At 47.8% G+C, this 25,506-nt stretch overlaps 1 protein-coding gene across 4 annotated transcripts in view; it reads right to left on the bottom strand.

The window, feature by feature from the left end:
• Nucleotides 1-25,506, bottom strand: part of SMC4 (structural maintenance of chromosomes 4) — a 254,015-nt gene that overhangs the window by 117,071 nt on the left and 111,438 nt on the right. For all 4 annotated transcript variants that reach the window (XM_030216028.1, XM_030216027.1, XM_030216026.1 and 1 more), the window contains 2 exons: nt 12,584-12,724; nt 7,884-8,034 (listed from right to left, as the gene is read on the bottom strand). In XM_030216028.1, coding sequence (XP_030071888.1) covers nt 7,884-8,034; nt 12,584-12,724 — 292 coding nt within the window. The remainder of the gene's footprint in view (nt 1-7,883; nt 8,035-12,583; nt 12,725-25,506) is intronic.

The following is a 25,506-nucleotide window of genomic DNA, read 5'->3' as shown; positions in this document are numbered from 1 at the left end:
GCGAAGCCCATCTAACATGAGCTCCCCCACCCCTGTAAAGATGCATCTGTTGTCAGAACTTTCTGTGGCTGTGGAATTTGGAATGAACTGCGGTGAAGCTTCCTCCAGCGACATCGATGGGGAGTCGACCTCGGTGGCAGCCAATACCGGAGCCTAAAGCAGCACCAAGCCCGGGGACCTCACTCGAGTGGAGGGTCAGAGACAGTAGTAGGCAACATGGTAGGCGCAAGCACCCCTGACACCGATTCAGATGTATGCAGCAGTCCCTCCAGAAACTCTGGAAGGAAGGCCTGAATGCGCTCAAGAGCCACCATCGGAAAAGCCTGCGGGGCCGGTGGAGCAGTTGGTGGCAGCACTGCCTGGAGTTCGGGAGCAGGAACGGGGCTGCTGAGAGACTGATGCGTCGGTACCTCTTGTATGGAGTGGGAGCGATACTCCCGGCATCGATGCTTCCCGGGTGCTGAATCCAACAGCGCCCCAGAGCTCCTGGCACCATGCATCGAGGGGGAACGGTGTCGGTGCTTCTTAGACTGCTCGATGCACCCCACCGAGGCTCCTCGGTGCCGATGAGGACGACGTCGAATCCCGGGGAGCATGCACAGCAGGATGCCTCGAGGCAGAAGAAGAACCACTCAATGCCTCACTGTTCCCAGTGTGCCGTGGCCTCTCAACAGCCATGCCTACCTTCACTCCCGACGTTGATGTGTCCCTCAATGTCGTTGACGCTGCCAACCTCGGTTCCGATGTCAATGGACTGAGCCCCAAAAGGTTTTTCTCTCTGGGCTCCTCGAGCCAGTTGAGTCCTTTTCTTCATACGAAGACTAAGGGCGCAACGAGCTGGGCTATGGTCAGATCCAAGGCACTGGACACACCATGAATCGATAGTGTCAGAGATGAACCGATTGCACCAAGTATAACGTTTGAAGCTGCTGGGAGTCTTCGATGACAGCACCGGCTAAATCAAATGTCTCGATTGTGCCATGAAAAAAGGGCAGAAAAAAAGGGAAGGACTCGGACGAGCAGAGTAAAAACAGCCGCAAAAAAAAAGAAAGGAAACTTTACAGGGGAAAGGGAAAGGGAAAGGGAAACCCCCCCCCCCCCCCACTTTAATTTTTTTTTTTTTTAACAAAATGAAATAAATGAGGAAATTTCTAAAAAAGACAATCAAGGCTCTTTCCCGGGCACACAGAGGAACCACAGAAACTCACTGTTGCTCCTTGCTCAGAAGAAAAAAAAAAAAACTCAGGAGCGCAGCCATTCAGGAAGACACTCCGTGCATATGCAGCTCAACACACAGCGCGCTTATAAGGCTTTAGCAAATGTTTTGCTATCTGAAATGGCGGTTCCCAGGACGGTGCAGATCGCCGACCCAATTGTGAGTACAATACAGCCTGCTTATCCTCGGAAAATGATGTATATTTTTGATTATTTTACCATTGTTATGCTCTTAACAAAATTGTAAGTTTTATGTTAAACTGTACCTGCTGTGCACTGCCTGGGGTGAATCTCTTCATAAAACGAGGTTACTAACCTGTAGCAGGTATTCTCCAAGGACAGCAGGCTGACTGTTCTCACGATTGGGTGACGTCCGACGGCAGCCCCAGGATCAGAAGATCTTCCTAGCAAATAAGTTTGCTAGCTCTTGCGTGGACACGCGCGAACCGCGCATGCGCGACCGTCTTCCCACCCGTAGTGCGAACGTGCTCCCCAGTTCAGTGAAAAGCAAAAGATAAGGGAAAGACACAACTCCAAAGGGGAGGCGGGCGGGTTTGTGAGAACAAATCAGCCTGCTGTCCTCGGAGAATACCTGCTACAGGTTAGTAACCTCACTTTCCCCGAGTACAAGCAGGCTGCTTGTTCTCACGATTGGGGTATCCCTAGCCCCCAGGCTCACTCAAAACAACAAACATTGGTCAATTGGGCCTCGCAACGGTGAGGACATAAAGATTGACCTAAACAGAAACAACTGAGAGTGCAGCCTGGAACAGAATAAAATGGGCCTAGGGGGGTGGAGTTGGATTCTAAACCCCAAACAGAGTCTGCAGCACCGACTGCCCGAACCGACTGTCGCGTCGGGTATCCTGCTGGAGGCAGTAATGAGATGTGAATGTGTGGACGGATGACCACGTCGCAACCTTGCAAATCTCTTCAATAGTGGCTGACTTCAAGTGGGCCACTGACGCCGCCATGGCTCTAACACTATGAACCGTGACATGACCCTCAAGAGCCAGCCCAGCTTGGGCGTAAGTGAAGGAAATGCAATCTGCTAGCCAATTGGAAATGGTGTGTTTCCTGACAGCCACTCCCCTTCTATTGGGGTCAAAAGAAAAACAATTGGGCGGACTGTGTGGGCTTGTCCGCTCCACATAGAACGCCAATGCTCGTTGCAGTCCAAAGTGTGCAACTGACGTTCAGCAGGGCGGGTATGAGGATGGGGAAAGAATGTTGGCAAGACAATTGACTGGTTAAGATGGAACTCTGACACCACCTTTGGCAAGAACTTAGGGTGAGTGCGGAGGACTACTCTGTTATGATGAAATTTGGTATAAGGAGCATGAGCTACCAAGGCTTGAAGCTCACTGACTCTGCAAGCAGAAGTGACTGCCACTAAGAAAATGACCTTCCAGGTCAAGTACTTCAGATGGCAAGAATTCAGTGGCTCAAAAGGAGGTTTCATCAGCTGGATGAGAACGACATTGAGATCCCATGACACTGGTGGAGGCTTGATAGGGGGCTTTGACAAAAGCAAACTTCTCATGAAGCGAACTAAAGGCTGTTCCGAGATAGACTTACCCTCTACATGATAATGAAAAGCACTAATCGCACTAAGATGAACTCTTACAGAGTAGTCTTAAGACCAGACTCAGACAAGTGCAGAAGGTATTCAAGCAGGGCCTGTGTAGGACAAGAACGAGGATCTAGGGCCTGGCTGTCACACCAGACGTTAAACCTCTTCCACTTGAAAGCATAACACCTCTTCGTGGAATCTTTCCTGGAAGCAAGACTCGGAAGACACCCTCAGAAAGACCCAAGGAGGCAAAGTCTACGCTCTCAACCTTCAGGTCGTGAGAGCCAGGGACTGGAAGATGGGATGCAGGAGCGCCCCCTCGTTCTGACTGATGAGGGTTGGAAAACACTCCAATCTCCACGGTTCTTCAGAGGACAACTACAGAAGAAGAGGGAACCAGATCTGATGAGGCCAGAATGGAGCGATCAGAATCATGGTTCCACGATCCTGCTTGAGTTTCAGCAAAGTCTTCCCTACCAAGGGTATGGGAGGATATGCATACAGGAGGTCCTTCCCCCAATGAAGGAGAAAGGCATCCGACGCTAGCCTGCCGTGGGCCTGAAGTGTGGAACAGAACTGAAGGACCTTGTGATTGGTCTGAGTGGCAAAAAGATCTACCAAGGGGGTGCCCCACGCTTGGAAAATCTTGCGGACAACTCACAAGTTGAGTGACCACTCACGCGGTTGCATTATCCGGCTCAACCTGTCGGCCAGACTGTTTACACCTGCCAGATATCTGGCTGGAAGGAACATGTCATGATGGCGAGACCAAAGCCACATCCCGACGGCTTCCTGACACAAGGGGCGAGATCCGGTGCCCCCCTGCTTGTTGATGTAATGCATGGCAACCTGATTCTCTGTCTGAATTTGGATAATTTGGTTGGATATCCGATCTCTGATCTCGTAACTCCAGGAGGTCGATCTGAAAACCTGTCTCCTGAAGGGACCAACATCCTTGGGTGTGAAGCCCATCGACTTGAGCCTCCCACCCCAGGAGAGACGCATCCATAGTCAGCACTTTTTGCGGCTGAGGAATTTGAAAGGGACGTCCCAAGGTCAAATTGGAACGAATTGTCCACCAATGCAGGGATTTGAGAAAAACAGTGGACAACCGGATCACATCTTTCAGATCCCCCGCAGCTTGATACCACTGGGAAGCAAGGGTCCATTGAGCAGATCTCATGTGGAGACGGGCCATGGGAGTTACGTGAACTGTGGAGGCCATGTGGACGAGCAATCTCAACATCTGCCGAACTGTGATCTGCTGAGACGCTCGTACCCAGGAGACAAGGGACAGAAGATTATCTGTCCTTGCTTTGGGGAGGTAGGCATGAGTAGTCTGGGAGTCTAGCAGAGCTCCTATGAATTCTAGTTTTTGCACTGGAAGAAGGTGGGAATCTGGATAATTTATCACAAACCCTAGTAGCTCCAGGAGTTCAATAGTCATCTGCATGGACTGTAGAACTCCTGCGTCCGAGGTGTTCTTCACCAGCCAATCGTCGAGATAAGGGAACACCTGCACTCCCAGTCTGCGCAAAGAGGCCGCCACTACTGCCAGGCATTTCGTGAACACTATGGGCGCAGAGGCGAGACGCAAAGGTAGCACATAGTACTGAAAATGCCGTGTTCCCAGACGGAAACAAAGATACTGCCTGTGAGCTGGTAGTATCGGAATGTGAGTATAAGCATCCTTTAAGTCCAGAGAGCATAGCCAATCGTTTTTCTGAATCATGGGAAGAAGGGTGACCAGGGAAAGCATCCTGAACTTTTCTCGGACCTGATATTTGATCAGGGCCCTTAGGTGTAGGATGGGACGCATCCCCCCCCCCCCCCCCCCCGTTTTCTTTTCCACAAGGAAGTACCTGGAATAGAATCCTAGCCCTTCCTGCCCCGGTGGCACGGGCTCGACCGCATTGGCGCTGAGAAGGGCGGAGATTTCCTCTGCAAGTACCTGCTTGTGCTGGAAGCTGAAGGACTGAGCTCCCGGTGGGCAATTTGGAGTTCAAATTGAGGGAGTATCCTAGCCGGACTATTTGGAGAACCCACCGGTCGGAGGTTACAAGAGGCCACCTTTGGTGAAAAAACTTTAACCTCCCTCCTACCGGCAGGTCGTCCGGCACAGACACTTTTATATCAGCTATGCTTGCCTGGAGCCAGTCAAAAGTTCGTCCCTTGCTTTTGCTGGGGAGCTACAGTGGCCTGTGGAGGCACACGCTGTTGACGTGAACGAGCTCGCTGGGGCTTAGCCTGAGCAGGCTGGCGAGAAGGTGTATTGTACCTACGTCTATTAGAAGCATAGGGAACATTCCTCCTTCCCCCATAAAAACGTCTACCTGAAGAGGTAGATGCTGAAGGCGTCCGGTGGGAGAGCTTGTCGAATGCGGTGTCCCGCTGGTGCTGTTCTACCACCTGTTCGACGCGCTCACCAAAAATGTTATCCCCCCAGCAAGGAGCATCCGCAATCCGCTGCTGGACTCGATTCTCCAGGTCAGAGGCATGCAGCCATGAGAGTCTGCGCATCACTATACCTTGAGCAGTGGCCCTGGACGCAACATCAAAAGTGTAGTAAACACCCCTGGACAGGAATTTCCTACATGCCTTCAGCTGCCTGACCATCTCCTGAAAAGGCTTGGCCTGTTCCGACGGGAGCTTATCGACCAAGTCCGTCAGCTGCCTCACACTGTTCCGCAAGTGGATGCTCGTGTAGAGCTGGTACGACTGGATCTTAGACACAAGCACAGCAGAATGGTAGGCCTTCCTCCCAAAAGAGTCCAGAGTCCTAGACTCCCGCCGAGGCGTAATCCATAGTACTCTTGACTTTCTTGAGAGCCAGATCCACAACTCCAGAGTCATGAGGCAACTGGGTCTTCATTAACTCTGGGTCCCCGTGGATCCGATACTGGGAGTCAATCTTTTTGGGAATGGTGGGCTTACTTGAAGGGTTTCGTCCAGTTCGCCAACCATGCCTGCTTCAGGACATTATGAAGGGGAAGAGTGGACGACTCCTTAGGTGGCGAAGGATAGTCCAGGACCTCAAACATCTCAGCCCTGGGCTCATCCTCAGTAACCACTGGGAAGGGAATGGCCGCAGACATTTCCCGGACAAATGACGAGAGAGACAGACTCTCCGGGGGAGAAAGCTTTCTCTCTGGCGAAAGAGTGGGATCAGAAGGAAGACCACAAGACTCCTCGTCAGAGAAATACCTGGTGTCCTCCTCTGCCTCCCCCATGAGGCCTCACCTTCGGTATCGGACACCAGTTCACGAACTTCAGTCCAAAGCCGAGCCCATCTCGACGCCGAGGAACTAGGTCCCCGATGGCGGTGTCAAGAAGACTTCCGCGCCGCCGGCGACGAAGCTCCCTCTAGCGATGTCAAGTCAACCTGGGTGGCAGCGGACGCCGATGCTGCAAGTGGCACCGGCATCGCCATCCTCACCACGGGCGGGGAGCCAACTGCCGCATCTCTCGACAGTACTGGCGGCGCAGGTACCGACGGTACCGGAGCAGGTGGTCGCAGCAACCCTTCCAGGATCTCTGGAAGTATGGCTCTGAGGCACTCGTCCAGAGTGGCTGTCGAGCAAGGCAGTGGGGTCAGTACCAGCAACGAAGTCAGAACCTGTCTGGGGCGTGGAGGCGGTACCGGGCTGTCCAGAGCAGAGCGCATCGATACCTCCTGTATGGAGGGTGAGCGGTCCTCCCGGCGTCGACGTTTCACAGGTACCGAATCCTTCGGTGTCCTGGAGCTCTCGGTACCGTGACGGGAAGATGACCGATGACGGTGCTTCTTCGCCTTCGAGCAAGGCACGCCAGCTGCACCTCCTGGTACCGAAGAGGAAGACGTGGAATCCAGACGTCCCCTCGGGGCCGAGTCTAAAGGTGGTCGGTCCTGGGGGGCCTCTACAGCAGGAGCCCTCGAGGCAGGTAGAGACCCACTCGATGGCTCACTGCTACCAGTGTGGGATCTCTGGACAGCCATCACCTGCACTCCGGACGTCAATGCACCCTCCGATGCAGACATCGATACCGGCGATGACCTCGGTACCGCTGGCTCCGTCGACGTTGAAGGACCGGACGAGGCTCCCAAAAGAATGTTCCACTGCGCCAATCTCGCCGCCTGGGTTCTCTTCTTGAGCTGGAGGCACAAGGTACAGGCGTTAGGGCGATGACCATCCCCTAGACACTGAAGACACGAAACGTGCCTATCAGTGAGCGAGATCGTCCAGTTGAACCGCGTGCACTTCTTGAAGCCGCTGGCAGGCTTTGAAGACATGGGCGGAAAAATCGCGGCGGCGAGGTCAAACGCGACGATGCCAGAAAAAAGGCACCAAAGGAAGGAAAAAAAACCCGTACGGGCAGCGAAAAGCCTGCTCATGCCAAGGAAAGGAAACTTACAGGGAAAAACTCTAGGAAAATAAAGGAAACAAACTAACTTTTTTTTTTGTAAAAGAACACGAGAGAAAAGGAAGAACAAGCCGATTTGGCAAAAAAAACGTGGCGAAGAACACAGCGAGGGCCTCTATGGGGCAGAGAACGACCGATACACAGCTGTTCCGAACCATGGAAGAAGAGAGACTGTGGAGCACGTTCGTGCTACGGGCGGGAAGGCGGTTCGCGCATGTCCACGCGTGAGCTAGCAAACTTTGTTGCTAGGAAGATCTTCCAATCCTGGGGCTGCCTTCGGACGTCACCCAATCATAAGAACAAGCAGCCTGCTTAAACTTTTCTTATGCTTTCTGGACTACTTAATCCTGTAGAAAGATCCAGGCCCAACACCTACTCCAGATACTCAACTTTCTTCAAGGCATTTTCTACAGGAAAAATGGGTCATCTTTTTTTTCTTTTTAAAGCAAGACAAAAAACATCAGAAGAAAAGGAAGAGAAGGTTAAACTCTTTTTATTCTTCCATTTGTAGAGCAAAGCATAAAACACAAACTGATGAGACAGAATACTGCATGCAGGAAGAAAGAGGCGAATGCTCAGAACTTGCATTAGTTCTGAGTTCAGAATGAGATGCTCCTATCTGGCACCATGCTATTATTTAACTGTGGAATCAATTTCTCAGTTAACGAAAAAGAATAAAAAGTTTAAGTTATACCTTTTCCTTGTCCTTTTGTAGTTGTTTATGGAGCTTTTTGGATTTACTTTTGGCATGTTTTAGTTTCTCTCTCACATCAACATCCTGCAGGTCCAACTGGGTAAATTTTTCTCTGCTTTGCTCAATGAAATTCGTAATTTTGTTAAGTCTCCTGATAGGGAAAAATGACCAAAAATGAGAAACTTCAGACTAAAATTTTCTAAAAAAACCAAAACAAAGATACATACCTGTAGCTGGTGTTCAAGCATAGCAGGGCAATTATTCTCGCATCTGAGTGACGCCATCCAACAAAGGTTGGGGAGGATACCTTCTAGCAGCGTCCAATCACGCATGTGCTGTTGTGTTCCTGCTCAACACGCGAGCACAGGTCCTCCAGTCAGGCGAAAAAGCAAAAACCCTAGTGGAGGTTGGAGGGTACGTAAGAATGATCGGCCTGCTGCCTTCTGAGAAAAACAGCTATGGGTAAGTTTTGCTTTCTACGAGGACAAGCAGGCCTTCATATTATCACATCTGGGAATCAATCCCTAGCTACCAGGCTCACCGAAAACAAGAAAGCTAGAATAAATGAGTCTCTAAATGTCAAGACAAAGTTCAATCAGAGAGTACAGTTGGATTTTAGCCACTGAATACATTCTAGAGAACTGCTTGTCTGAACTGTTAGGTGTCCTGATCCAAACAGTAGTGGGAAATGAATGTGTAGACTGAGTATCACATTGCAGCATTGCACATCTCCTCGAGAGAGGCTGATCTGAACACATGCCATGCTATGGGAGTGACATGCATAGTGGGAGGCCATGTGGCTCAGTCTGAACATTGGCTAAGCTGAAACCTGCTGCGGACCTGCAAATCAAGTGTTAAGAAGATATCTGCTCTTACTTGAAGGACGACCTGAGCCAGCGCCATATCCAGCAGAGTTCCTATATATTCCAATTGATGAACTGGTTATAGGTGGGACTTGGGGTAATTGATGACAAACCCCAGTAGCTCTAACTGAATAGTCATCCTCATTGACTCCTTCCTGAGATATGGATTTGACCAATCGTCCAGGTAGGGAAACATATACACCCCCGGTTTACTTAAGTATGCTGCAACTACCACAAGACACTGAAAACCCCGGGTGCAGATGCCATGTCAAAAGACAAAACATGATACTGGCAGTGCAGTTTTCCCACTTGAAATCCGAGATAATTCCCGTAATTTAGAAGTATCGAAATGTGGGTATAGGCATCCTTTAAGTCCAGAGAGCAGTTTCTCTGTAAGTACCTACTTGTGCTGAGAGATGAATGACTCTGTGGGCAATTTGGAGGGTTCTGACATCAATTCAGTGCGTACCAACACAGACTATTTGAAGAACCTACCAGTCAGAGGTTACAAGGAGCCACCTGTGTTGGTAAAAAATGAGCCTCTCTCCAACCAAGTCGTCTGTGATGCATACTGTTTGAGTGGCTATGCTCTTCTGGAGCCAGTCAAAAACCCTTGCCCTCCTTTGACTGGGACTTTGAGGACAGGGCTGGTAAGGCCTTTGACGCTGGGAACGAATTGCCTGAGTGGAACGAGTAGGAGGCAAGTACCTACTATGCCTTTCAATAGTAGTAGGTAAGCTGCCTAGACCCAGTCAAATATTTTCTAGTTGAAGATGCAGATGGGGTACGCCAAGAGAATGTGGATAGTATCTATGTTTTTTTGTTTACGAGGCCAGCAACCTCTTCCATTTTCTCATCGAACAAGTTGTTTCTTCAGCATGGCACTGTACGACATCCTCTACTGAACCACTGGTTCCAGGTGAGACACACAAAGCCATGAGAGTCAGACACGCAGCCATGAGAGTTTGCACATCCCCGCACCCATTCCAAAGAGTCTGGACGCGACATCAAAAGTATCATAGATGCCCCTGGCCAGATAATGTCTACATGCTAGCTGGCAAAGCTCCATGGTCTACTTCGAAGGGAGAGAGTACGCCAGACTCAGTGAAATGTTTACTAAAGACTCCAAGTAAAGGTTTATGTAGAGCTGATACGATGCGAGCAATGAGGCCTGAAAAGTCTTCCATTCAAATGAATCCAATGTTCTACCCTCCTGTCGCTGGGGGCGCCGAAGCATAAAACCAAGAACTCTTGGCCCGTTTGAAAGTGGATTCAACCACCATGGAGTTGTGGGGCAACTATGCCTTCTAAAGTCCGGGAGCCTTCTGATTATGGATACTGCATATCCTCAGGTGTGACCTGCACTGTAAGAGAAGACGCCAGTTCTTCAACAGTGTGTCCTTAAGGATAGGGTGAATGGTACTGTGACTGCTCCTTTAGGAGGAGACTTTTAGCCCAGAACGGCCAACATCTCTGCTCTAAGTGCCTCCTCCTTCTCCAACTACAATACAATGGGACGGCCGCAGCCATCTCCATCATAAAACTTTTAAAAGAGCATCTCTGTTGGAGACTGCCACCTCTCTTGAGGAGGCAAGAATCAGAAGGAATTCCACAACTCCTCCTCTGAGAAGTAATGTGGGTCTTAGCATCTGATTCCCATGAGTGGTCCGAATAAGAGTATTTACCATTCTAAGAAGCAGATGAATGAGTGTCAACCTTGCACTGGTGTAACAATGCCCAAGCTATGAGGAGCTTCGAGAGGTGGCCCTACTTTCAGACTCCAAGGAAGCTTCCTATCCCAATGTCGAAGGCAGTACTGCCTTCCCAGACATCAATGTCGACACCCAGTGAGGTACCAGTGTCAAAGATCTGGGCATCAGCATCGATGGGGCATCAGAGAGGGCCTGGGGCTGTTCCAATAGCAGCACAAGTACCCTCAATGCCAAAGCTGGAACCCCCTGCAGCAACTGTGCCAGCTCCTCCTGGAGAAAGCTGGGGAACCGCTCATTGAGATCGATGCTTCTTGGGCTTTCCCCAATGCATACAGCCTTGATCCTTCGGTGCCGTTGATGAGCCGCCAAATCCATGTGTGTCCTCAGCATCTGATCCAATGCTGACCAGTTCTGGGGCCTGCTAACAGCGTCCTGTGCGGAGGCAGGTGGAGACCCATTCGATGCGGTGCACTCCTAGTGGATGCCAAAGCCGGAGCAGCCATGGAGATCAATGCTGCAGGTGCCTTTAAAGAGCCAAAAAAATGCTCCATTTGAGCCAGTTGCACTCACTCTCACCTACATTTGCAAATAGAGAGCACAGAAGGGTCACGATCTCGCCCAAGGCACCTGAAGCACCAATAAATAAAAATAACTAAATTGTGCAGGTCAGTGGCAGTCACGCATACACACCAGTGTGCTGCTTGAAGCCACTGGGGTGGGGAAGGGGGTCTTCTGTGATATCGAAAAAATCTCAGCCAAATTAAATTCCTCAATTTACCTTTAGAGAAAAAAAAAGGGCAGAGTTCAAATTGAGGTCAGGGCTGAAGCCTAAACCTGGCAGCCACACACAAAAACAGGAAACGTAAAAGAGACAAAAAATGTATTTAAAAAATAGGATGGAAAAACAAAAGAAAGGAGACAATATGAAGGAAAAGGTAAAAATTATATATATATATATATATATATATATATCCGCACGGGAAGGCATTTTGAAAAATGGTAAGCATAGTGTGAGGCGTGCACACGCAAATGCGTCCTCTCAGCTCCGTGGGGAAAAGAAGACTGGAGGACCCGCATGTTGGGCAGGAAGGAACCAGCACACGCAGTGATATTCTATCAGCCACTTAGCTATACAAATAAATTTAGGCCAACAAAACAGGTGTCTTAACTTAAAACCCTATAGTTCAAATGGACATCACTGCTCTCCACTTACAGCCAGTGTTACTTGAAATGCAATTCAAAGAAAAGGAGAAAAACCAAGGCTCCCACACACCAGCACAAGCAAACTTTAAAAGTGAGAGGGATAAACCACAAAGTTGATCCAATGTGGTTTAAAAAAAAAAAAAAAAAGGTGCTTTATTGATTGCTGAATATACAATGTTGCTCAACACACAGGTACAATAAGCCAGTCCCAGACAGATTCACTGAACACAGGCTGTGTTTGCTATACAGCATTCATCAGGAGTTGACTTTAAAAACAAATAGAAACATAAGTAATTTATAAAAAGCTTCAAAAAATTACTAAGTTATTAAATACTGTATGAGTGTACATACATCTTTGTGAAAAACGTCTCTTAAGTATCAGGGATCAACTGAAGAGAGAGAACTATAGTGTGCTTGCGCCAAGGTGAATCATGCTGACTAAAAAAGCTATCTGTGGAAAGTGTGAATCATTCTAATAACTAAACTTAAGAATATATTAATAAATGTTTATGTTATATGTGTCCATATTAGAAAAGTCCAAAGTGAAAATGATAGAATGCGAGCAAATTTGAAGACAGAAATGATATAAATACTACCACTTTAGTGAATAAAACAATAGCAGCACTTAAAATACAATACTGTAGCCAGCATTTCAAAAACATGCCAATTGTGGACTCTGCCTATTGACTTGTTGAATGCTAAGAAAGTAAATTTAAAAGATTACTTTTTACATCCGTAAAGAAAGAAAAAGTCATGTCTCAAGAAAAGTTTGCATATTTTTGTAGATAATGTGCTCCACACAAGGCAGACCAATTTATACATTAATGCTACAGAAGATTAAGAAAATGAGATGAAAGAGCATAGTTATTACTGCACCTTTATAAATTAGGCATTTTTACGAATAAAACTGTAAACCACCTACTTTTCTACATCCTTTAAGGCTTTATTTTTAATTTTCATTTCATCAGCAAGTTTATTACTCTTCTCATTAACATCTTTAGTGTCTTCATGTATTTTCTGTTTCTGTGTTTCCATTTCACCAATTCTTTTCTGTAGATCATGGCTAGTTGAAATAAAGAAAGCACATTTAAATTAAACGGAGAAATTATGTCATGCCTGTTAACTTCCTTTCCTTCTCCTCAAGTCCTGATAGGCCAGTTTACACAAGTGGGTTGTGACTCTTTAGATAGAAATACTGAACTATTCCAGTATTATCACCAGTATATGAGCTAGTACACTTGAATTCTCTAGTATGCTACCATCAAAGCAGAATTAGGTCTACTGCACATACCCCAAAACCTTATCTAAACAACAACAGCACTGATTATTAATCACTCATTTTAAACTATACATCAATCTGGGAGAGAGAAAGAGAACCTGAAGAATATTAGAGCCATATAGTGTTCCAGGGAAGATTCTGGACTGGCCCAATCGGACTCAAGGGAAGGAAAAAAAAAAAAAGAAATTAGCAAGTATGACTAAACTTTTGCATTCCTTATGATCCCTGCTAGGCCAGCCCACACAACTGTGATATACGCAAGCAATATCTCACTGAGAGGTGGAAGACAAGGACCCAGATCACCACTCTAATAAAGGCCAAAGTGCCTTTAGTCAGAATATCAAATCCATAAATGCTTCATGAAAGAATGGCATGACAACCAAGTCACTGCATTTCAAATGTTTTCTGGAGAGATCAGCAAAGCATCTGCCCAGAAAATTGCCCATGCCAGACTGGAAGGAGCCCAAGGCTACCCTTCCCCCCAACCCAAATGTTCAACAGCTGCCGATTGTCAACCTTTTTACTATGTGAGCGATATCCAAATTCTTTACCGTGTCCCCACCTAATCACAATGATCTTTCTGAGCTCAATCTCTGCCTCCAAAAAGCTAAAGAATCACCATTTATTCCTTAACTAGTAAAAAAGGCCGGTTTCGGTAGGCAATGAAACGGGTGCTAGCAAGTTAATCCCCCACCCTCCCTCGCTGTCTCGCTCTGTCCCCTCCGAGACCCACGCCTCCCTCCCTCCCTTCAGACCCCCTCCCTCCCTTCCAGTTGAAGGCCCCCTCACGCCCTTCCCACCGAGTTACAGACTCCTCCCTCCCTCCGATTTCAACACCCCTCCCTTCGCGTTACTGACCCATGGACCCTCCCGCCGTGACCCTCTCTACCCCCCCTTTCCGCTGAAAACCCTCCCCCGCCGCGTACCTGTGCTGACGGGGGACCCCAACCCCCGACAGCCGAAGTCCTCTTCTCATCTGGCCAGCGTTGCTTGTTGAATGGTCTGATCAAGTTTCTGTGCGTGCCCGTTTTCTTGAGCACAAGGAAGTACCTGGAATAGAATCCATGCCCTTCTTCCCCTGGCAAAACAGACTTGACAACCCAGACCTTTAGATGGGCAGAGTTCCTCTACAAGTACCTCCTTGAGCTGAGTGAGACACTCCTGGTGGGCAATTTGGTGGTCATTGACACCAATAAAAGGCATAACCGAGAGACTATTTGAAGAACCCACCAATCAGCGCTTACAAGGGGCCATCTTTCTTGTAAAGAAAATTCATTTTCCCCCAACAGGTAGGTCATCCAAGACGGTTAGCTTTATTGCCACTATGCTCTGCTGAAGCAAGTCAAAAGCTTGTCCCTGGATTTAACCGGGGAGGGGGGGGGGGGGGGGGGTTAGCTGACTGGGCCTTGGGCACACGCTGTTGACGAGAACAAGAATGCTGGGACTGCCTGCTGAGGCTGGTGAGAAGGAGCATACCTACATCTCAGAGTAGTAGGGAGCCCTCTTCAACTTGCGACTTGAGGAGAGGGGTAGTACGAGTAAAGCGACCCTGGTGGAAGGCAAGACGGGCAGCAGAGTTTTGAACCGATTGGAGAGGGGAGAGATGACTAAGTGGGAGGCCAGCAAGAAGCAGATTGCAGTAGTCTAAACGAGAGGTGACAAGGGTGTGGATGAGGGTTTTGGTAGAGTGCTCGGAAAGAAAGGGGCGGATTTTACGGATGTTGTAAAGAAAGAAACGACAGGTCTTGGCGATCTGCTGGATATGAGCAGAGAAGGAGAGCGAAGAGTCAACGATGACCCCAAAGTTTCGAGTTGAGGAGACAGGGAGAATGAGAGAGCCATCGACAGAAATAGAAAACGGGGGGAGCGGGGAGGTGGGTTTGGGGGGAAAAATGAGAAGCTCAGTTTTGGTCATGTTTAATTTCAGGTGGCGTTGAGACATCCAGACAGCAACGTCAGACAAGCACGCTGAAACTTTGGTTTGGATGCAAGGTGAAATATCAGGGGTAGAAAGGTAGATTTGGGAGTCATCAGCATAGAGATGATAGGAAAAGCCATGGGATGCAATTAATGAACCAAGGGAAGAAGTGTATATAGAAAAGAGGAGGGGACCAAGAACAGAACCCTGAGGTACGCCGATAGGCAGAGGGATAGAAGTAGAAGAGGATCCACCAGAGTGAACACTAAAGGTGCGGAGGGAGAGGTAGGAAGAGAACCAGGAAAGGACAGAGCCCTGGAATCCAAGTGAGGACAGGGTATCGAGGAGTATGCTGTGATCGACAGTGTCAAAAGCAGCGGAAAGATCAAGAAGAATGAGGATGGAAGAGAGACCTCTGGATTTAGCCAGTAATAAGTCATTGGAGACTTTAGTAAGTGCAATTTCGGTTGAGTGGAGAGGGCGAAAACCAGATTATAGGGGTCAAGAATAGCATGTGAAGAGAGAAAATCAAGGCAGCAGTGGTGAACAGCACGCTCAAGTAATTTGGAGAGAAAAGGGAGGAGGGAGATGGGTCGGTAATTAGAGGGATAAGTACAGTCGAGTGAAGGCTTCTTAAGGAGAGGTGTGACCACAGCATGTTTAAAGGCAGTAGGGACAGTTGCAGTGGAAAGTGAGAGGTTGAGAATGTGGTAAGAGCAGGTGAGATGGCATTAAGAAGGTGGGTGGGAATGGGATCAGAGGAACAGGTGGTACATTTTGAGGAAGAAAGGAGAAGTGTAGTTTCCTCTATAGTAACTTCAGGAAAGGATGAAAAGGAATGAGGGGGAAGGAGAGAGAGGGGAACGGATTACTGGAGGGAGAAGTGGCGAGGTAGAGAATTCAAGGTTTATCTTTTGAACCTTGTCGTGAAAGAATTCAGCAAGGGTCTGAGGAGATAATGAAGGGGGAGTTGGGGGAGGGGGCACCTTGAGGAAAGAGTTCAATGTGGTGAAGAGAAGTCGAGGGTTAGAGCCAAAAGAGTTGGTCAGTTGGATATAATAATCCTGTTTGGCGCGTAAAAGAGCATATTGGAAGGAGATCAGTATGAACTTAAAGTGTAAGAAATCAGCAAGGGCCCGAGATTTCCGCCAGAGGCGTTTGGCGGAGCGGGTACAGGAACGTAGGTAGCGGATATTAGAAGTCAGCCAAGGTGATGAGAGAGGGGTGAATTTGGTAATGGGAAAATTGGGGCTAGTGGACGTTTGGCGCTTTCAACATCTAGAGGAGCACGACTACACTTTTTTTTCACATCCACATGGGGTTCACTCGCGCCTTGACTATTTGCTGGTGTCCCAGTCGTTAAGCCTGATGACCATTAAAACGGGAATTGGCGAACCAGATGTCTCTGATCACGCTCCGGTGTGGGCGGATTTGCAGTGGGGGAGCGGCGGTCGGCCGGCTAGATGGAGGATGAATCCGGCAATGTACCAGAGTAGTGAATTTCGAATTTTTTTACGCCAGAGCTGGTTGGATTATGCATCGGATAATGAGGGATCATCAGGGAGCCCAAGAATATTTTGGGAGGCTGCAAAGGCAGTTTTGCGGGGTAGGATTATCTCTTACACAGTTTCACAGAGGAGACGCCGGGAGGCGCAGTTTAGAGACCTCACGGAAAAATTGAGAGAGGCCCGTAGGAATCTAATTGGGTCCGCCTCCGAGAGTAACAGACAACAGACAATTGTACATGAAGTGCAGGAAAGAAATACACGGTGTTAGATGCTGGAGCGCTATATAATATTAAACTATATAAATTTAAGTTGCACCGCTGGGGCAACAAAACAGGAAAGCTATTGGCAGCTTTGGTGAAGCAACATCGGGGGAAGAAGTTTATTGCAAAGGTGAGGGATGGAGGGGGAAAGACAGTCAAAGAGCAAGATGCGATTCAAGGGGAATTTACAAATTATTACGCGTCTCTCTATCAGGAGGGTACATTTTCGGCGGACCAGTGTAGGGACTTTCTGGCTGGGGTGGACCTTCCCACTCTGACAGTGGACCAACAGCAAATGCTGAGTGAGCCGTTTCGGGGGGAGGAGGTTCAACAAGCCATTAAGCGGTTGAAGTTGGCTAAAGCACCAGGCCCAGATGGGCTGGGGGTGGAATATTACAAAATTTTGCAAGATTTGCTCATATCTCCTTTCATAGCCATGTGTGATGAAGTAAAGGATACGGGCATTATGGGCCCAGTTTTAAATCATGCTCACATTGTGGTTCTCCCGAAGCCGGGGAAAGATGAAGAGCTGGTAGGTTCTTATAGACCGATCTCGTTGTTGAATCAAGATGTCAAACTACTAGCAGCAGTGTTGGCAGAGAGGTTGGGACGTGTAATCCCGTGCCTGGTCCATTCGGACCAGGTGGGATTCGTAAGAGGCAGATTCGCGTCGGCTAATATCCTGAAAGTGGGTCGAGCTCTGTATGAGGGGCGGGGGCGAGCAGGAGATGCGTTGCTGGCCAGCCTGGATGCCGAGAAAGCCTTTGATAAGGTGGTATGGAAATATCTGTTTTGGATATTGAGGCGTTTCGGCATCCAGGGCGGTTTTCTGGAATGGATTCAGGCTCTGTATAGTAACCCAACTGCTCAAATTATTATCAATGATGCTCTCACTGAGACCTTCCCGTTAAAGGGAGGGACCAGGCAGGGCTGCCCGTTATCCCCACTGTTGTTTATTCTGTCTTTGGAACCGCTGGCAGCCAGAATAAGACAGGAGGCTGAGTTGAAAGGTGTAATAGTGGGGGGTGAAGAGTACAGAATAAATTTATATGCAGACGATATGTTGCTGTTGTTGAGCGAGGCGACGCGCACTCTTCCAATAACTATGAATATCATTAAGAGATTTGGGGAGTTTGCGGGCCTCAGCATCAATTTTGGCAAGTCAGAGGCGTTGCCCATCAGCGAACCATGTGCCAGTACAGTGTTGGGTGATTTCCCCTTAAAGTGGGCAGTGGGAGGGATTAAGTATCTAGGAATATATTTGGGGGCAGATCAGTCCTGGGTGTATAAGAGGAATGTGAAAGATAGACTGGAAGAGACGAAAAAGTTGTGTCGTAACTGGATTGATCTGCCTTTGAATTTTTTAGGGCGAATTGCTTTGGTCAAAATGGTGGTGTTGCCTAAGCTTTTATATCCGTTGCAAATGCTCCCCTTGTGGGTGCGGAAAAGGGAAGAAAATTTGTATCGCAGCGTGGTTAGCACGTTTATATGGCATGCCAAGCGACCTCGGATAGCATTTGAGAAGCTTACTCGTGAGAGACGACAGGGAGGTCTCAGATTACCAGACCTGCGCATATATAATGTGGCAGCGCTGCTGCGGTGGATTCATGAATTGACATCTGGAGAGGGCTTTTATGCAATGTCGGGTTTTTGGGAGAGCTGGTGTAGGCCAAATGACCCGTTTACTGTCTTAGAATCTTGGGCAGTGCAAGGGGCTAGAAAGATAGTGGAGAACCCATACGTGGCGGCCTTACAGAGGGCCTGGCGGTGGTGGAGAGGACAGGGTGGAGTGGTTACAGGGGTTAGCCCTTTAATGCCGCTAGTGGGGAACCTGGCCTTTCCGGCAGAAGAGGGAGTGTCGGTTTTTCAAACATGGCGAGAGAAGGGATGTAGATTCATAGGCCAATTCAGGAAGGAGGGGGAAGATGCGTTTCCCACTTTTGAGACTGTTAAAAACGAGTTGCAGATTCCGGGTTGTCAATTCTTTGCATATCTCCAGGTGCGGGATTATGTTTTGAGTGCAGAACGTAGGAGTCGAGTAGTGACACGTTTTACCACATTAGATCAAATATTTTTACAGATGCCATCCCGCTGTAATGGGCTTCCATGGTGGAGTCAAGTGATCAGGGACACTCTGAAAGGGCAGCATCTTGTCGGGCTGGCGGAACTGTGGAGCCGGGACGTGGTCGAGGAAATTTCAGTGGACCGCTTAGAAGCAGTCTTTGGAAACCTACACACATTAACCCCAAATGCCTCTTTACAAGACATACAGTATAGAATTCTTTACCGAGTCCACATCACTAAAGAGAGGGGTAAGAAAGTAGGGATTTGGGATGATGCAACTTGCAATAAGTGTGGGCAGGGAGTGGGTACATTTGTACACTCATTTATGGAATGTCCCTCTTTGCATGCACTATGGTCTGGGGCACTGAGTGCCCTTGAGGACATCTTGCAACGCACATTGGAGTGGAGGTATTCAGTCACATTAATGGGGTGTGGGGATTCACTTAAAGAGCAGGGGTAGGGGGCGGCGCAGAGAACATTAATTTTGTTAGCAATGGTATTAATCAAAAAATGCATTTTGCAAGTTTGGGTTGCTGCAGAACCCCCACCTTTGGACACGTGGAAGGCCAGCATGAGTGAAATGGCGAATTGGGTGCTACAAGCATACAAAGGTGCTGTGTCTCTGGGCAAGCGGCAGTACCGAGATATTTGGAGACGGGCGCTCTCCTTGTTCTCAAAACAGGGTCTTGAAACAGGCAATTCAGGATAAGTGCTGGGATTAGAAGGGAGGGGCAGGGGGAAGGGGGTGTACTCCACGGGGGTAGGGGAATAAAAGGGGGGAAACAAAAAGTTATGAAGTTCAACTATGCAGTGCTATAGGGTATAGTTCACCTGTTTGGATCTTAATGTTGGAGTATATTGTCTGTTTTTTTGCAAATACTGTAATATGGTTTATGGTTGACTTCATATTACAATAAAGAAATTTTCAAAAAAAAAAAAAAAAAAAGAAGTCAGCCAAGGTTGGGGTTTTGTACGCCTTACAGGGCGGGTCATCAAAGGTGCAGAAAGGTGCAGTAGAAAGGTGCAGAAGACATCCGGCGAGAAAGAGTATAAATGGTGTCAGTGTGTTTCTTGATGAGGTCAACGATCTCTTCCACATTGTCTGCAAAACGTTCTGAGCCCGGCATGTGGCATCCACCAACTTCTACTGGACTGCCGGTCAAGTCAGACACGCAGCAATATGAGTCTGCACATCACTATACTCTGAGCAGAGACACTAGATACCTGGAAAAGAACTTCTACATGCCTTCCAAAAATACTAGGACTAGGGGGCATGCGATGAAACTACAGTGTAGTAAATTTAAAACAAATTGGAGAAAATGTTTCTTCACCCAACGTGTAATTAAACTCTGGAATTCGTTGCCGGAGAAAGTGGTGAAGGCAGTTAGCTTAGCAGAGTTTAAAAAGGGGTTGGACGGTTTCCTAAAGGACAAGTCCATAAACCGTTACTAAATGGACTTGGGAAAAATCCACAATTCCAGGAATAACATGTATAGAATGTTTGTATGTTTGGGAAGCTTACCAGGTGCCCTTGGCCTGGATTGGCCGCTGTCGTGGACAGGATGCTGGGCTCGATGGACCCTTGGTCTTTTCCCAGTATGGCATTACTTATGTACTTATATTCTGCTGCTTAATTAGAAAAGGTTCAATGAAGATCAATCAAAATGATAAAGGTGATGATCTGCTCCCATAGGAGGAAAGGCTACAGAGTTTAGGGTTCTTCAGCTTGGAAAAGAGATGGCTGAGGGGGATATGATGGAGATCTAAAACATCTTAAGTAGTGTGGAGCAGGTGGAGGTGAAATCGATTTTTCACTCAAAAAGTATAAAGACTAGCAAACAGAGAGATCCAAGATGGCCGTTTGACCAGACGTGTGTGCGAGCGCTCCAAAAGTTTTCCGTTCGAGGGTTGGCGATACGGAGCGCTCCCCTGGAGTAATGGGGAAGAGGAAAGGCAAAACTGTGGCTCCTACCTCCTCGAGCACAGTTAATGTGCCCACCATTATTGATTGTAAGTACATTATTGTAAGTACATTATTGATGCCGCGCATTAGCATGTTTCGGCTATAGGATTCTGTACTGTGCAGGTGTAGTTGTATGTTTCTGTCATAACATAAGAATCTTTATAATAACTTCTCTTTTTCAGATTCACATTAATTTAATACACTTCATATTATTAATTATTGCGATTTTGCTTAATATGCGAAAAATGAATGTCAAAGAGTCAACTGACAATCCCACTTTGCCCATTTGCGTTGTTGGAAATAAATTGTCAACTTGCCACCATGGTTCATTTTATTCTAAAGAAATTGGGCTGCATTATGTGCACAGCTTGTCCGCCAATGAAAAAAATGCTCATTACTCGGCGATCAGAGGTTGAGTTCACAGACGACGACCAAATCTGCCTGCATCACAAAGAGATGTATTTGGAAAAGTACAAAATGAAGCAAAAGTCGTGCTGCAACCCATTCGACAAACAAAATCACATAGTTAAACCACGGACTGTTGAAAGTCGATCTAGCCCATGTCTGATGATTTGAAAAAATTGAAAACAAATGTGAAGCCGGAACAAAAAAATGTGTTAAGTGTAAAGCCAAATATGTTTCTATGGTCGAAAGCAAGGCAGAGTCATCATCATCAGAAAATTACAATATGGACATTTCAGACACACTTGATCAAAGTTTGACTGATTTGGGGACTTCTCCATTAAAAATTCGGAGGTTGGCCAGTAGGGATAAAACTGGATATGTGAAACGAAAAATTGAACGCGTGTAGAAAGTGGTAGCAGAAAAAATAATGGTAGCCGCTGCAGTATCAGCCGAAGATATTGGACAAACTAGCAAGTCTGCTGCTAAGGAATGCCTGTCATGCCAAGATTACACTGACCTAATCGAAGATGTGAAAACGAAAATTAAAATATCCAATAGATCCATGAAAATTCAATTATTGACTTTGGCTCCAAAGAGTTGGTCAATACCAGTGACAGCAAAAACATTTAGCGCTTCAGAACGTATGGCTAAAACAGCGCAAAAAATAAAGCAAGAGAGGCATTTGTGCACTACCAGATGCAAAAGTTGGCAAACTGCTACCAAAGGCAATCGCCGACAAAGTTCGAGATTACTACGAGGATGATGAATTTAGCAGGATGTGCCCTGGTAAAAAAAGATTTTGTTTCTGTTTGGCTTGATGGCATCAAGGTTCAAAAACAAAAGCGGTTGCTACTATGCAATCTGAAAGACCTGTATGTAGCATATCGAAACAAATATGGTGCTGAAATTGGTTTTTCCAAATTCTGTGAGCTCAGACCAAAGTGGTGTGTTACTGTCGGTGCCTCAGGCATACATTCCATCTGTGTCTTCACCATCCATCAGAATGTTAAGCTTATGCTACAAGGTGCCAACATTAAAGAAGACTACAAGATGCTCATGGGAAAGGCAGTTTGCGATCTGGACGCCAACGATTGTATGTTGCAGCGATGCCAAAACTGTCCTGGTGAAGAGGCACTGACAGCATATTTGGAAGAAATATTTGAGGACTGGGACTCAGAAGAATCCATACAATTCAAACAATGGGTTCATACTGACCGTGAAATGCTCAAAACACATGTTCTCACTGTTGACAACTTTATTGAAAAACTCGCTAGCAAAATTTGGAAACTGACTGGCCACCACTTCATTTCAAAATATCAAAGCAAATATTTGAAGTCATTAAAAGCTGGCCTAAAAGAAACCGAACTTATCGTACTGATGGATTTTGCGCAGAATTACTCGTTTGCTGTCCAAGAAGCTGCTCAAGGCTTTCATTCGGAGAATTCACAATGCACAGTGCATCCATTCGTCGCTTATCAATAAAGATGGCGTGCTGCAAATTGTCAACTGCTGCATAATTTCTGATCATATGCAACATGATACGGTTTCCGTGCACATGTTCATTCGGACGTGGATTGAGTTTTTGATGAATAAAACGGAGATTACAAGAATATACTACTTTAGTGACAGTTCAGCAGCACAATACAAAAATTACAAAAATTTCGTCAATCTCTGTAATCACAAGAATGATTTTAAAACTGAGGCCGAAGGGAACTTTTTTGGCACGAGTCACAGCAAGTCACCATGTGATGGAGTTAGTGGTACGACTAAACGTTTGGTTGCTCGAGCCAGCCTCCAGTGACCATTAACCGACCAAATACTGACGCCAATAGATCTGTTTAACTAGAATGCCCGCCCCGATGTTGCCCTATGCGAAAAATAACTCCCCCTATCAGAGGCCACGGAGGAAAAACATACAGTAGCTGCTGTTCCAGCCATGGCTGGAGAAGAGCATCCAATCCTGCGGATCCTGGCTGCCGTTTGCGGCTGAAGAAATGGGGAACTTTGGCATTGCAGGCCATGGCCATGAGATCCATTACTGGTCTTCCCCAACATTGACAGATCAGCCGAAAAGCCGAGTCCGACAGCGTCCATTCTGCTGTGTCCAAAAGAGTCCGGCTGAGAAAATCCACTTGAACATTGTCTTGACCCACAATGTGCGCTGCAGACACACACTGAACATGCGCTTCTGCCCATACTAGAAGATGAGACGCTTCCACTGCCCAGCCCGCATGGCTGGCATCTGTCACGACTAACACCCAACTGGGAGACGCCAGAGAAACACCCTTCTGCAAATTGGCTGACCGAAGCCACCACGCGAGACTGTCCCTGGCCCCGCTCGACCAAGGAAGGCGTCGTTTATAATCCAGCGGCGTCGACGACCATCTGCTCAAAAGGAAATTCTGAAGAGGCTGCATGTGAGCCCTTGCCCATGGAATGACTTCCAAGTCGCCATCATGGAACCGAGGAGCTGAACATAGTCCCACACTCGGGGAGCTCGACGATTCAATAAGGTCCGTACTGAAAAAGCAATTTGATCCTTCGCCCCTCGGGGAGAAACACCTTCCCCCGCTTCGTATCGAATTGCACTCCAAGATACTCCAGACTCTGAGTAGGAACCAGATGACTTGTCCATATTGACCACTCAACCTAAGGATTGCAACACCGCAATCACTCGGTCGGTGACCACTCGACTCTCCTCTGCTGTCGTCGCCCGAATCAGCCAGTCGTCGAGATATGGATGCACTCGAATCCCCTCCTTCTGCAGGAACGTCACCACCACCACAACCCTGGAAAAACTGCGTGGGGCAGTGGCCATTCCGAAAGGAAGGGCACGAAACTGGAAGTGCTGACCCAGCAACGCAAATCTGAGAAATCTCTGATGGGGCTGCCAAATGGGAATCTGCAAGTAAGCTTCCCTCAAATCGAAAGTCGTCAAAAACTCGCCTGGTTGAACAGCAGCAATAACTGCCCTTAATGTCTCCATACGGAAGTGATGAACCTGCAAAAACTGGTTTACTTTTCTGAGATCGAGAATAGGCTGGAAAGCCCCTCCCTTCTTTGGAACCACAAAGAAGATGGAGTACCGACCTGTGCGCCTTTCAAGATGAGGAACAGGCACGATAGCCCTTATCCTTAGCAGGTCTCGCAAACACTGCCGAATCGTTGTCCTATTGGCCCGCAATACACAGCGGTACTCCAGAAAAAAGTCTGTGACAAGAAAGAAGAATTCTAGCTTGTAACCTTGTCGAGCCACATCAAGGGCCCACTGGTATGAAGTAATTCTGGCCCACTCTGGAAGAAAGAGAAAGCCGACCACCGATCTTGCTCTCCTCCCGAGTGGACCTGCGCCCCATCATTGGGAGGCCTGAGGAGACACATGACGAGAGGGGGGTCCAGCCGGACGCTTCGTGTTGCGAAAGGAAGAACGCTGTCCAGAACGAGGACCCTGAAAGGCTGCGTTGGACCGCCCCAAGCGATACCATCGCGTCTCTCTGAAACATGACCTTGAGGCTTCCTGCCTGGAAGTAGACTTGGGTCTATCCTCCAGAAGACGCTGAGCTATGGAATCCCCCAAATTTTTAACAATCTTTTCTAGATCTTCCCCAAAAAGCATGAGCCATTGCTTAGAGGCCATATCTGTGGCCCAATGACGGAGCCATAGAAGAGGCTGAGAGAAAACGGTCAAGGCCATGAGTTTGGCTGAAGCACGGACCAAATCATACAAGGCATCCGCCAAGTATGCCAGCCCAATATCCATCAGCGACATCTGAGGAGTTCCCGGCATATCAGACTCCAAAATCGAATCCATGACAGAATGCAGCCAACTGAGACAAGCTCTAGCCGCATAAGAACTACAAACAGAAGCTGGAAGTGTCAAAGCGGCCACCTCAAAGGCACGCTTTAGAGAGACCTCTAGCCGTCTGTCTTGCATATCTTTAAGTGCCACACCACCTTCCACTGGAAGAGTAGTCTTCTTAGTTACCGCCGTCACCAGGGCATCCACCCTAGGTAGAGCAAACTGCTCTAAACAGTCCACTGAATGGATACAGCCTGGCTATAGCCCTGGCTATTTTCAGCCCTCCATCCGTATCTGCCCACTGGGCCGAAATCAACTCTTCAATAGCTTCATGTACCGGAAGGGCCTTAGAAGGTCGTCTGGTACTAGCCACCTTGGGGTTGACCGCCTGAGAAGCCGCAACCTCAGGGTCCTCTATATTCAAGGCTTCCAGCGCCTGAGAGATAAAGGAGGACAACTACTCCTTATGGAAAATCCTCAAGGCGGAAGAGTCCTCCGGTTGGTCAGTGAGGACACCGTCCTCCACCCCCATCTGCTCCGAGAAAGCCACAGGCGACCGTATGAAGGACCCCTCCTCAGATCCCAAAGAAAGCCTAGGCTTTTTAAAGGAGGAGAAATCCTCTGGGGGAAAACCCAAAATCTCTTGGTT

Source organism: Microcaecilia unicolor, chromosome 10 (genome assembly GCF_901765095.1).
Source record: "Microcaecilia unicolor chromosome 10, aMicUni1.1, whole genome shotgun sequence".
Taxonomy (NCBI): Eukaryota; Metazoa; Chordata; class Amphibia; order Gymnophiona; family Siphonopidae; genus Microcaecilia; species Microcaecilia unicolor.
The sequence above is the reverse complement of the archived record's forward strand: the minus strand, read 5'-3'. Positions and strand labels throughout refer to the sequence as shown.